General features: G+C 42.8%; 1 protein-coding gene across 2 annotated transcripts in view; it reads left to right on the top strand.

Moving 5' to 3' along the window:
• The first annotated feature begins 225 nt into the window (after positions 1-225).
• The window catches only part of TAF1B (TATA-box binding protein associated factor, RNA polymerase I subunit B), a 35,781-nt gene continuing 22,914 nt past the window's right edge, over positions 226-13,092 (top strand). The window contains exons 1-7 of one of the 2 annotated variants that reach the window (XM_082215555.1): positions 226-440; positions 1,923-2,021; positions 2,455-2,542; positions 3,381-3,478; positions 4,805-4,903; positions 7,357-7,492; positions 12,103-12,256. In XM_082215555.1, coding sequence (XP_082071681.1) covers positions 423-440; positions 1,923-2,021; positions 2,455-2,542; positions 3,381-3,478; positions 4,805-4,903; positions 7,357-7,492; positions 12,103-12,256 — 692 coding nt within the window. In that variant the 5' untranslated portion in view covers positions 226-422. The remainder of the gene's footprint in view (positions 441-1,922; positions 2,022-2,454; positions 2,543-3,380; positions 3,479-4,804; positions 4,904-7,356; positions 7,493-12,102; positions 12,257-13,092) is intronic. The other variant, XM_082215554.1, reaches the window with a different exon arrangement.

Genomic DNA, 13,092 nt, shown 5'->3' with positions numbered 1-13,092 from the left:
CGAGGCTACAATCAGGCACGGGCTCCAGAGCAAAGGCAGTCTGCACGCGCTCAGAGGCTGCAGCTCCCTTCACTTATTATAGGCGCATGGAGGAAGCAGATTCAGGGACGGAGTCCATGCGTAAAGCAAAACACACACACTGTCTGAATTTCGCTCAGGGATTTCCTTTTAGCAAAAAAGAGAAGGGGTGGTGGGAGGAGAGGAAACAGGACCCCCGTCGCCGTGCATTTCGAGCCTATTTGCTGCTTTTTTGCTTTGCTTTTCCCTTGCTAGAGCAGAGGAAGGGGGAAATGTGCGCAAGCGGCATCCCCGGAACGAAAAGGATGGAGGCTTCGTTTCCCGGCCGGCTGCTGTTTCGGTGAGCTCGGCGGCGGCAGGATGGTTGCTACTACGGCGCAGTGGCGGTGATCGCTCCGCGCGCCATGGAGGAAGAGGACGCGGTGAGGTTGGGGCGCAAAGAGGAAGGGGAAGGGTCCCTTCAGCTGCCCCTGAGAAGGATAGAGGGTTGGGATGTGGGGCAGGCAGGAAGCCCTGGGCTTGAGTATCACGAGGGATGCAGACAGGACACGAGCGTAGCAATAAGCCCTTTGGGTCAAGTGGGAGTGGTTTAGGGTTCCCACTTCTTTCCCAGCAGGCTGCACAGTTCAACAGGTTAAGCTGCCATCTCCTCCTGCACCAGACTGGGGAAAGCTTCCTCTGTTGAACAACGCCTTCCGTGCAGCTGTTAAAAAAACCAAAAGAGGGTCTGGAGGATGTGGGTTGGGGGCGGTGCCGGATTTACGTTTAATCTAAACAAGCTATAGTTTAGGGCCCCACTCACTTGGGGGGCCCCAAAAAAAAAATTAAAGAAAAAAACTCTTGGATGTACATTTCCAAAATATAAGATAAAAAAACAAATAAAATAAAACCTACATACAGCAACAGTGTTTCGTGTTGTGTAGGCTCCTATGATGTAAGTAATGGGCCCCGCCTGCTTGCCTGCTCCCAAAAAATATCACTGGTTTGCTCATTTCTATATATAGGGTGCCCATAAATTACCATATAGCATATATTCAACACAACACAAAAAACAGCGACAATTTGTCGCTGACAAAGGACAGCTGGACATATAATTACCTTCAGTAGCTTAGGGCCTCATCAAACCTAAATCTGGCCCTGGTTGGGGGAGATACACAGCCATTTCTTTGAAGGATGCAATACTGTATTTATTCAGGCGTTAAGGTTCCCAGCGTAGTGCTGTTGTTGTATACACTCTTCTATTGAGCTTCTGCCAACCTAGCAGTTCGAGAGCACACCAGTGCGAGTAGATAAATAGGTACCGCTGCGGTGGGAAGGTAAACGGCATTTCCATGCACTCTGGTTTCCATCGTGCCAGAAGCAGTTTAGTCACGCTGGCCACATGATCTGGAAAGCTGTCTGTGGACAAACGCTGGCTCCCGTGGCCTGAAAAGCAAGATGAGCGCCGCAACCTCATAGTCGCCTTTGACTGGACTTAACCATCCCAGGGTCCTTTACCTTTTTTATATTGAGTAAAGGGGTAGGTCGTGCAACAGAAGTGTTTAGCTCAAGAAGTCCTATTTGTTGAAGTTAAATCAGGTGTCTCAACAGCACAAACCGAGTCACACTTACATGGAAGTAGGGCCCACTGCATTCACTTGAGTTTTAAATGTGCATAGGATTGCAACCTGGGTTACTGTGTACCGTCTTCTGCACATTTGCTCAGACTAATGAACACAGTGGAGCAAGTAAACATACATAGGGTTGAGCTGTAAATAATATTTAAGAAGATGCAATCTGTTATTCTTCGATGGATAAGATACTTTACTGTGGTATATTGAAATAAATGTTATGGCCATGAAAGGACTCTTGGAAAGAACAGACTGCTGCTATTTACATTCAATTTTTTCCTTTTTTTGAAATAGAGAGACTACAATGAACCTTGTGTACAGTGTTCTGACATCAACTGGGGACTTACTGAAGAAGGAAAATTTTACTGCAGATCATGCCACAATGTTATAGAAGTAAGTAAGCAATTCTCAGTCTCACTTCTTTTTTTCCACTTCCAAATTCCCTTCAGTTTTTAAGTGTAAACCTTCATTAAAAATTAAATATATTCACCTGCTGTGAGACCTGTAATAAATATTGTCCTGTAATAAATATTGTGGCCTTGGTTCAGTTTTCATTATCTGCAACTAATCACATAGTGGCTCTGGAAGTGGATGCACACTGTCATCCAAAAATTTATCCATGTAGTCCAGGAATTCAGAAGAGCATTGTGATAGTGTTGTGGATTCTTATAAGTCTACATCCATGGTAGCTTTGCAGATAGAAGCCTGCTCACCCAAAATGATCTCTGTTGTTCCATTGCGATACATGTTTAAAAGGACTAGAAGGCTTCTGGATTTTTTTGTGGTTTTTTTGTTAACCTTATATGTTTTCAAAACTGTCTTGCAGAGGACTAGAGAAGTTATTACTGGTGATGCTACTACAAATGCCAGGGCACAGTCCATCTCTAGAGGCTTAAAAAAGAAGAAAAAACTTGGTATGTTGGCCAAAAAAAGAAAATGTGCTGTAAAAAACATGAAACATTTATATTCCCCAATCTCTGGCCTAATATCTTCATAAATGTATAAGCATAAAAAATGCTGTCTGGCAGTATTCAAAACTCCCATTGTTCTAGGCACATTGTGTGACAGGGAATTTCATTAGCGGGAGCAATTTCTGAGCTCTGGGCACAGTACTCTATCTGAGATTTCAGATTAAAACTGCAGAGTGGACCTTTTTTCTGCTTCCCCACTTCCAGCTACTCTGTGAAGACTGGAGAAGAGACCCTCTTAAGAAAATTAGAGCATGGACAGGGGAAGGACTAGACCATGTGAAAAATGAACATAATATTTTAGCTGCAGTTTGTTCATTTTCAGCTTTGTATTCTTGTTATAAAAAAGTGCATAGACATTCTATTGTTGTATCCATGACCTAGGTTTAAGGTGCCGTTTAGCTCCTAGCTTTCCTATATCAGTTTCTTAACACTTCGGTCTGGCAAAATGTGCAAATCAGCTATGACTTCTCCATAGCTTTTGGATATAAATAGGTTCTCCCAATATTGCTTCCAGATAGATTACAGCACAAATATCACTTTTAAGTCGACTGTTAGCACTTTCTAGTGTACAATATTTGATCAATAAAATGCTGACACACAGCTGGCACAAAATATTACAGCTAGACTGTAGATGGGGACAGACTGTTAATAGTACATCAAAAGTTCAATGATCAAATCTTACTCCCTAGTAAGTGTGTTTAGGATCATAGCCTAAAATGCCTTATTGGTATAATTTTGGCTATTAACAAGCTATTAGTCATAACACTCATTTTTCTTTTAGAAAGCAGCTGGGAATGGTATATTTGTGAAGGCTTTCAGTTCATTCTCTCGAAGCAAGCCGACGCACTGCAGGCTTTAGGAGTTTCTTCACAGTTCAAGGTACATTTGGCCTACTTGCTGCAGTGTTCCCATCTCACAAAATGCTAAATTATGGCTTAGTGTTAAGATAAACCACAGTGAGCCTCTGGCACAGCCACGAGGAGGAATACTGTACAGAACTTTATTGTGATGTCCAAACCATGACAATCTGGTTAATCTATGGTATGTTGAAACCAAACAACTTCAAATTATGAGTTACGAAGCATCCTTGTTTCAACAAACTATAGTTCAGATTAGCCATAGCTGAGGGTTCAGGCAGCACCAGCAGCATGCTAAACTGTGGTTAAAGTTGAAGCGGAAATAGAAGCTATTGATCTCCTTAAAGCTATTCCAGAAGGGGACAGGGTAGGTGTGCAGGCCCAAGATTCATTGTGGCTCACCATTGTAAACTGTGACTTAGAGTTAGTGTGATTGCAGCCATTCCAGGGAATGCCTGGCAGTGAATTATGAAATTCAATGGGCAGTTATGCAGCTTAGAACCATTGTGCATTATAATCTATGTGCTGCTTAATGAAAATGCACTTGTTTCCCAGGAGGAGGCGGCATGGAAGTAGAGGTGGGATCTGAGAAAAGGAAGGAGGAGGGAGAAAAAAGTGATGAAGGTGCAAATGGGATTTGCAAAAGGAGCCACGGGAAGGAGGGTTAGGATGAAAGCAGGTGTACAAAGGGGGCAGCAAAATAGGAAGAAGTAGCGCCATCATAATACAGTGGTACCTCAGGTTAAGTACTTAATTCGTTCCGGAGGTCCGTACTTAACCTGAAACTGTTCTTAACCTGAAGCACCACTTTAGCTAATGGGGCCTCTCACTGCCGCTGCGCCGCCCGAGCACCATTTCTGTTCTCACCCTGAAGCAAAGTTCTTAACCTGAAGCACAATTTCTGGGTTAGCGGAGTCTGTAACCTGGAGCGTATGTAATCTGAAGCGTATGTAACCAGAGGTACCACTGTAGTGTGGAGGGTGAAAAGGCTGCTTAGGAGCTGCAATGTGTGGGGGGAGGAGGAAGGTGCCGGAGGTTACCATAGGGGTGGTCTGTGTGCAAGGGGAGGATTGCAAAAAAAAGCAGGGAAGGAGTAGGCATGGACATAGGCATGAAAACGGCTGCAAAATAGGGCTGCAGAATAGAAGAGAGAAGTGGCTTCAGAAATGAGATTGGGAAACTGAAAAGGGAGCTTATTAGTTGCATGGGGTGGGAAGGTGCAGCTCTAGGGGGTTAATGTGGGGGCTTGGTTAGCAGCAAAGTGAGCAGGGACACAGGCCCACATGTTTTGCATGCACATAAACATATACAAACGTGGGGGGTGAATAACTTTTTTTGTTCTTATCAGGATGACGTTTTGTGGAAGTTCTGGAGAATCTACCTTCAGAAGAGCCCCCAGGCTTATTGTGACAAGCCCCGTCGTGAAGTTGCGCGCGATATCTCGACGGTAAGTGCAAAGTTAGGAAGGGGTGATTAGCTATATTTTCCATGCCCACGTGGTCCAAGAGCATTTAGGCAACCTATCTTAGAACTAAAAACCTACATTATGGCAGTGCTCAAAACCCTTTATGAGGACCTTGTTCAGCTGGGAGCCACAATCCCTTAACACAGTGATTTTCAACCAGCGTGCCGTGGCACCCTGGGGTGCCTTGAGTGATGGGCAGCGGTGTGGTGGGCAACACTGGCCTTTGTCCCTCCTTCCTTTCCTCCCTCCTCTGATGCTCTCTTGTGTCTCTGCATCCCAAAGGCTTGCACAGCTTTTATTGCAGCAGCCCTGGCCATGAGTGCCACAGGCAAATGGTGCCTCAGGGAGGCACCTCTCTTTGGGGTGGGGGCGGCAGCTCAGAGACCAGGGAGTGTGGAGGACTCCCAAGGAGAGGGGAGAGGAGAGGAGAGGAGGAGGCTGAAGGAACACTCCACAAGGGAGAGTGTTTGCAAAAGGGTGAGAGGTTGCCCGCTCTGCAGGCAAGGGGTGATGTAACTGGATTCCTGAGCCCCATGGGGGGGGCACAGAAAGAATGTAGTTGGTCAAGGGAGCCGTGGACTTAAAAACCTCTGCCTTAACACACTGCTTTTCTAGATACGTCTTGCTCTTCACTGACACATGGATGAAGACAGATAAAACATACCTTAATCCTCTGGTGAAAAGAATAACAATAAGTTTATCTTATCCTAACAGTGATCCCACTGTTATTTAGCATTGAAAAATCTTTACTTCAGATTGCCATTGGTTGTAAATATTTTGCTATTGAATGTGAATGTAAAGCTAGTAAGAAGTTCAGTTTTTTTTAAAAAAAACTTTTATTGAGAGGGCCATTAAAGCCAGCAGGTGGAACCAAATATGCTATGTTTTCAGAAGACATGCTGAAAATACGAGCAAAGATACAAAATAAATTATACTTAGTGGCTTTGTTTGGATTGTGTTTTCACACCCATTACAGGGAGTGTGAGTGGGCTATGGGATTGTGTGCATGCTGTCTTCCACATGGAAAGTAAGATATGATCCACCACGGTGCTTTTTTGATCTGAAACCAGATTGTTCTCAACCCTCCCTTTTTTGTAAAGCTTTTTTATTATTTCATTTTATAATTATATAAAACAGAGATAACAATTCTCAAACCCATCTTTTTACCTAGAATTGGCCCAGGTTGACAGCTCTTTTAAGGGTAAATTTATTATCAGATCCATCTCAATGACAGTGGAAGAAGGCATATGTGATCCTGAGGCCTGTTGCCACCTCCTGTAACTTGGGGCAAAAATATTATCTGAATCAGGCCAGTGACTTAAGCATATACTTATAGGCATATTGCTTATCTTTGTGAATACCACATGGGCTTAATGTTTCAAGAAAACTGTGGAGATGGCTTACATTGATTGGTTTTGGATCTATTGGTATGAGCAAGACTTGCTAGGAATGACTTGTGTAACAGATCATTTGCTCATCTCAGCTATCTGCCAATCTCCCATTCCCACCACCTTTCTGAGTAATACCCCTCCCCACCTTCTCACTATATAGAAGGATCTGGCAACTTCTGTTTCAGTGTATCTGAAGAAGTGTGCATGCACACGAAAGCTCATACCAAGAACTAACTTAGTTGGTCTTTAAGGTGCTACTGGAAGGAATTTTTTTATTTTGACTATGGCAGACCAACACGGCTACCTATCTGTAACTAGATTATTTGCTAGTACAGTCAGCATGCAACTTGTGCACATTTCACTTGTGCTATTGTAGCTGTATGTGGCGGGCAGCTGCGATTGGACAAATTAAATGCACAGAAGGCGGAGAGCTTAAAAGCTTCTTCTGCACTGGGTTTCCTTGGCGTGGAAAGAGCTTTTAAGTTTTTAGCCTTGGTTACCAGGCTCCGGGAGGCTCTTGTGGGGCTATCTGAGATATTGCAAGAGCCTCCCTGAGCCCGTGAGAAAGTTTCCCAGAGCCTGGTAAGTAAGATGGAAAGCCTGGAGTTCTCCTCTTTGCGTGAGGAGGTGAGAAGACCCATTTGGCGTGGCAGCTTCCAGAGATGCTCACACAAGGTCTGTTCCAGGATTGTTCTGACTATACACGATTCTGGCTTTACACACAATCCCCGCAAGTCACGAGTTTTAAAAAGGTATTTCTGCCTCCACCCAGTGTAGTTTGTCTGTATGCAATATACATAATTTTTAAAATATTTACACTGTTACATGTATTTAAAGATTGCCGTTTTACTTTGAAAGCTAACTTATAACCACATAATATTTATCTGTTTTATTGAAACCTGGTGATCATTACTGACTACAGCAGAATATTTTCCTGATAAAACTGTTTTAAGGAAGAGGGAATTCCTTTTGAAAATGTAACAGTGCCATGGTTTAGAGCTGTGCCGTCGGGAGTCTTACACCACTGTTTTATTTTGAAACCAGACATGTGACTCGGATACTGACGTCGACAGGGAGCTAGAAATTACTAGAATTCTTGGCTTGGCTTCCTCTGCAAGTGATACAGATGTGGTATCCGAATCTAGCATGGGAGGTTTTTCTTCTACTAGCAATGTATCAGGTAAGACTAAACGCACCTTGAACAGTTAGCTTGGAAATGAAAACATTTTATCCTCTGGCTACTCTGGTGTGCTTAAAAGCTGTATCTTAATGACTAACATGCAGTGGACTAGCAACTTGCGTGCATTTAATTTCCATGACCACAGCTTTATGCTCTGGGCTGCCAGCCAGATGCAATGGCACAAATTAGATGCATCCAAGCTGGAGAGCTTCAAAGCTCTTTCCACGCCAGGCTTTTGCAGTGAAGGAAGACCTTTTAATCTCTCAAACCTGCTTGCTGGGCTCTGGGAAGATCTCGTGTAGGCTCTGGAGGCCTTCATGAGGTCTTATGGGGTTCTCCAAGATCTTGCAGGAAGCCTTCCAGAGAGCGCCTGATCCACATGCCGTCTTCAGGGTTATTCTGGCTATACACAATTTTGGATTTACACACCATCCCTGGAACCTACCGTATTTTTCGCCCTATAGGGCGCACCGGCCCATAGGACGCACTTTTTTTTGGGGGGGGGATAAAGAAAAAAAATTAAAGAAAAAAAATGCCCCAAAGAGTAAAGAAGCCATGACAGCGAGCGGGATGGATCCCGCTAGCTGTCCTGGCTTCGTTTTTAGCCTAGGGGCTGGGGGTCCGGGAGCGAAGGCAAGGTTGTGCTCAACCTCACCATCACTCCTGGAGCTTGCTTGCGGGGCTGGGGGCGGGGAAGCCCAAGCTTTCCCCGACCCCAGCCCCCAGAACAGGCTGCTATCCGCAAGCCTTGCAAGTCTTGCGGAGTTCCCGCCGGGCTCCCAAGGCTTGCGGAGTGCACACCGACGCCTCTAGCTCTCAAGGCTTCAGTGAAAGCCTGCATTCGCCCCATAGGACGCACACACATTTCCCCTTCATTTTTGGAGGGGGAAACGTGCGTCCTATAGGGCGAAAAATACGGTAATTCCCACGCAGTTTGCTAGTCTTCTGTATGTAGCACACTTAGAATGTTTGTATTTTAATCATAGCAATTAAGAAATTCCAGCCTCAGCCTCGGTGAAAAGTCTGAAAGTGTTGTAGTGCTATGTGTCCTCAACAGCATGTCCAGATTTGTAAAGTTAAATTTTCAAGAGTAAGGGGAATCTTGTTTAAGTGGACTACGGTAAGTGGTTGCAAGGCATATGGAAAAGCAGTACAAAGGCTGAATATTTTGTACAGTTCAGATGAGGGGGTTGGTTCTGTAAGAACTGGGGGAAATTTTAGAGTGGCATTTTTTGGTTATGGTGACATCTGGGAGCATAATGTACACTTTTTTGTGTGTGGACCGAGTGAAAATATGTGCCCTTTAAAGAAGACTGGTTTGCTGTGCTTTTATCGTTATTTAGCTTGGTCATTTATAGCTAATCTGTAGGATTCACAAATGGAAATTGATGAGGTGACAAGCACGGAAAGTGTTCTATCTTGCAAATCCTAGCAACGTCCCAGCATTGTGTGATCTTGCCTGCTTGTAGAGTGTGCTTTTAAGACATTATTTTAAGAGTATCTATGTTGTAAAATAATTTTTTGTAGGTGAGTAGTAATGGGACGGGAATCAAAAAGGATTCCTCAAACTCAGGAATGGCATATTTTCACCCTATTGCTTAGCGGCTGACAAATGGGAGCTTAAAATCTGTTTCTGTAACAATTAGGCATTATGTGATGCTTGGGGTTTTTAGATGTTTATATCTACTGACTGCCAGGTCATTGTTCTCCAAGCTGGCTGGTTGAAACCCTCCATTTGGTGCAGTATATAGACTTTGTTTGGGAAGCCTATTAAATTCGTAGGCTGTTATGACATGTCTTAAATTGTATGTTGAGTTAGGTTTAATGCTGACTGCCTAATATGCCCTGCATAATCCAGAGCAAATAAAATGCAAAGCTGCTGTGTTAACAGGATGGCTACGAATAGAACACAAGGATTATTGTAAATCAGACTGAATATGGAATAAGCAGTAGAGTTTCTATCATCAGTGCTCTTGAGACACAGTCTATACATGAAAAAGGCGAAACTGATGACTGAAAGGATTACCCGAGGTTCATGCTTTTTGTACTGTGACTCACATATACACAATAGACATTCAAAGCAGCTCTTGTGTTTCCTTCTAAGCTTTTAGAAGCCATGCAGTAGAGGGTGTTTTCTTAGTAACTATTTTCATTCGCTTTGTTCAGAGTCAGTAAAGGCAAAATGATACTCAGTGCGGTGGAGCTGCTGTTATTAGTAATTTTAACAAATCACTGTCTGTACTGTCTTATAGGAAATGTGAATAGTATATAATCGTTAGTGCTAGATTTGAGGGGAAACGAGCGCACACAAAAACACTGTTGGGATTGTAACATGGCTTCATGTGATTTTTCTCTAAAACCTTAATTGCAAGTTATTTATGTGAACAGGCTGCCACTAATGTGATTCTATTATTGTTATGAATGTTGTTGTTATTATTTATATTTGGGGTTGAGTAAGCTCTGCAAAAATAGAAAGCTAGCATGGCTTTCTTATTAAGAGTGTTGGATTAAAATTGTGGATTCCCTAGTTAGCCTTAAAGCTCACTGGATCGCCTTTGGCCTTTTAACATTTCTTAGCCCAACCTACCTTGTAGGGTTGTTTTGAAAATAAAAGGGGGGACGATATTATCCCATGTACCTCCTTGTGCTCATATAATAATTTTCAAAAGGGCTTAGAAATAATACTATGAATGCTTTCTTCACCTCTGTTTTTCCCACTTTGGTATTTTATTTTGGAGTTACATCTTCCAATTGCTTTGCAAATAAGCATATATGGTACTTCACGTTCATTTGTCTTAAAGTGGTTACTAGAGACTATTTGATTTTTATGTTTTGTTATAAAACACCTTCATGAATTTTTGAACTTTGCAGTCTTTTACTTTTTTCTTATTATGCAACCTAACTTGTTACGTGTTTCTTTGCTGTTTAGATATTCCTTTTTGTTTTCATAAGGAGTTTATACGGCATTATGAGAATGATTCATCGTCCCAAGCTGTATAAAGATACGTGGGTGTATAGAGCTGGGATAGCTCAGTTGGCAGAGCACAAGATTCTTAATTTCAGGGTTGTGGGTTCGAACCCTACGCTGGGTGAAAGATTCCTGCATTGCGGGGGGTTGGACTAGATGGCCCTAATGGCCCCTTCCAATGCTACAGTTCTATGATTCTGTGTGTAAGCTGCATGTAGAATACTGGCCCCCACCTGCCCTATTAGCAGTATAAAATCTGAGTCTCTGGAAATGATAACTGCTGATTTACAATCTTTTTACGCTTTGTCTCCAAAAGGCAGAAGCAATTAAAGTTTTTTTCTCTTCCCTTTTCTCGTCATTAAATTGTCATTTAGCAAGCCTGCAATTTACATGCATTTAACTTGTGTGAATTCAGCTTCATGTGTGTAGCAATTTTTTAAAATAAAAATGGGTGAAAAGGGGACAGCCATTGAACCCAATGGGTTTTGGCTATACACAATTTTGGCTTTTAGGCACGATCCCTGGAACGTAACCCCTGCATAAGTTGCAGGCTTGCTGTATTTCATTGGCTGAATTTTCCTGTATCACTTCTGCACACATTGGTGTGAAGTGATCTTTTTTTGAGGTTTTCCTCTTTGTAAGAAAGCTTGTGTCAGTTCTTTCTAGATGATCCACTTTTCTGCTTTATTTTTAGCCAAGAACAAGGTTTACTTGTATAGAACAGTTGTACTTTAAGTGAAGCTGCCTTTGCACGTAATAATTTGTTTTAAAGCTTTAAAGATTACGTCATTTCCCTTGCTATCCTCCTGGCTATGCTGAGAAGGGAAATCTTTTGTAGAGGTGTAATCTGCCGATGTGCTCGCACACACCTTTTGAGCCAAGCTCTAATTTGTGGTTTCGGCAGCTGTCTTTATTCTTTCATTCTCCATTTCCCATCTGTTTAGTTAGGAAAATGCATTTATTGATGTGAGATGAGACTTGCTATTAAGATTTGAAAACAACCCCCCCCCCCGAATCCAGACACACTATTAAGTTTTCACTTGCATAGGATTTAAGGAGAATTAAAACGCTTCGCCTGCATTGCATAGTTTGGCTGAGTTGCTTGAGCATTGTATATGTCTGTTCTCTGCTTGTGGCAGAATGTTAGCAAGCTAACTGAGCAGCCACTTAGTCTTGGAACAAAGTACAGTGGACACTCGGGTTGCGAACATGATCTGTGTGGGATGCACATTCGCAACCCGCAGTGTTCGCAACCTTCGTCTGTGCACACACGGGTTTGCGATTTGGCGCTTCTGCTCATGCACGACCACCAAAACCCAGAAGTAACCTGTTCCAGTACTTCCGGGTTTCGGCAGTCCGTAACCTGAAAAAACGCAACCTGAAGTGTCTGTAACCAGAGGTATGACTGTATGTTATGATAGGTTTTCAGTTCCTTTTTATCAATGAGTTGTACCCAACCATCCATGTCAAGCTCAGTGTAGACCCATTGAAGTTAATGAATAGGTTAGTAACAACTAAAGTCCGTTGAGTTCAGTGGGTTTATTTTGGATATGACTTGGTCAGGTACAACCTCCTTTGTGTATTGATCCAGTATACTCTGTAGTTTGGGTTAGCTTACTTTTACCGTGAATTATTTCCACAGGAAAATCTTTCTGGTCTGGATCAGTGGATGCTGGTTCATATTTACAGAAAATGAAGAAAGGAGAGATTAGAATGTCAATGCCGATGACCCTGGCTTTCTGCTACTTGGCATTGCTCTGGTTGAGGGAATCAATTACGTTATCACATCTCTTAAGGTGAGAACAATATCTAATAAAGTATTTTGTTTTTAAAGCCTACTTTGCATTCTGCCTTTAACTATATCTTTTTGTATATAGGTAGAATGGAATATGATTAAATAAATAGTTTTATCACTTTTCTAGGTCAGTTGTGAATAAGAAGAATTGCTTTTTTACAGTCCTACTTTCCTAGAAAAAGAGGAACCGGAACTCACGTCCCTTGTCCTAAGTAGACCATCTTTCCAGTTTCTACTTCTCCTGGCTCAGCCTCCCAGTTAATTCCTGGCCTATTATCATCACAGGACACCACACACTGTCCTTCACACTAAGCTCAGAGACTTCTTTCTCTAGCTTTTGATACATTCCCCAGAGTGGATGTTTCTACCCAGAACCAACTCTCTCTCCTCTCAATCCCTATCTCCCAGCCTAAAAACCATCTCTCCAAAAACCTCTCCTTTTCAACTCCCTCTCCTGGAACCCCGGCCAATCAGAAGCTGCCGTTCGCTAACTGTTTGCTGGCAGGGAAAAAGAAAACACTCGGTGACCCAAACCTGCCCAGCAAAACAAACTTTTCCCTCACAGAGGCCATCTGCACTTGGCTGGTAACATGGCTTTCAAAGTTGTGGCTGGCTACGTTCTGTGATTTTCAAGTCCTAACAAGCAGTGGCAAATAATTTTTTTCAAAGTGGGAGATCAAAAATTAACTCCCCCAATTTTGCAATTTCTTAGGCATTACAAGCCTAGTTGTGGACTTTGGCTTGGCTTGACGTTCACAACATGCACCCTTCTCATCTGCCCCCTCCCAGCCCTTCCTCGTGTTTTTACAAGCTGATCAATTTATGAAGATCTAAAAA

Source organism: Podarcis vaucheri (assembly GCF_965113315.1).
Source record: "Podarcis vaucheri genome assembly, chromosome: 3".
Taxonomy (NCBI): domain Eukaryota; kingdom Metazoa; phylum Chordata; class Lepidosauria; order Squamata; family Lacertidae; genus Podarcis; species Podarcis vaucheri.
This window is presented reverse-complemented; position numbering and strand designations above follow the sequence as displayed.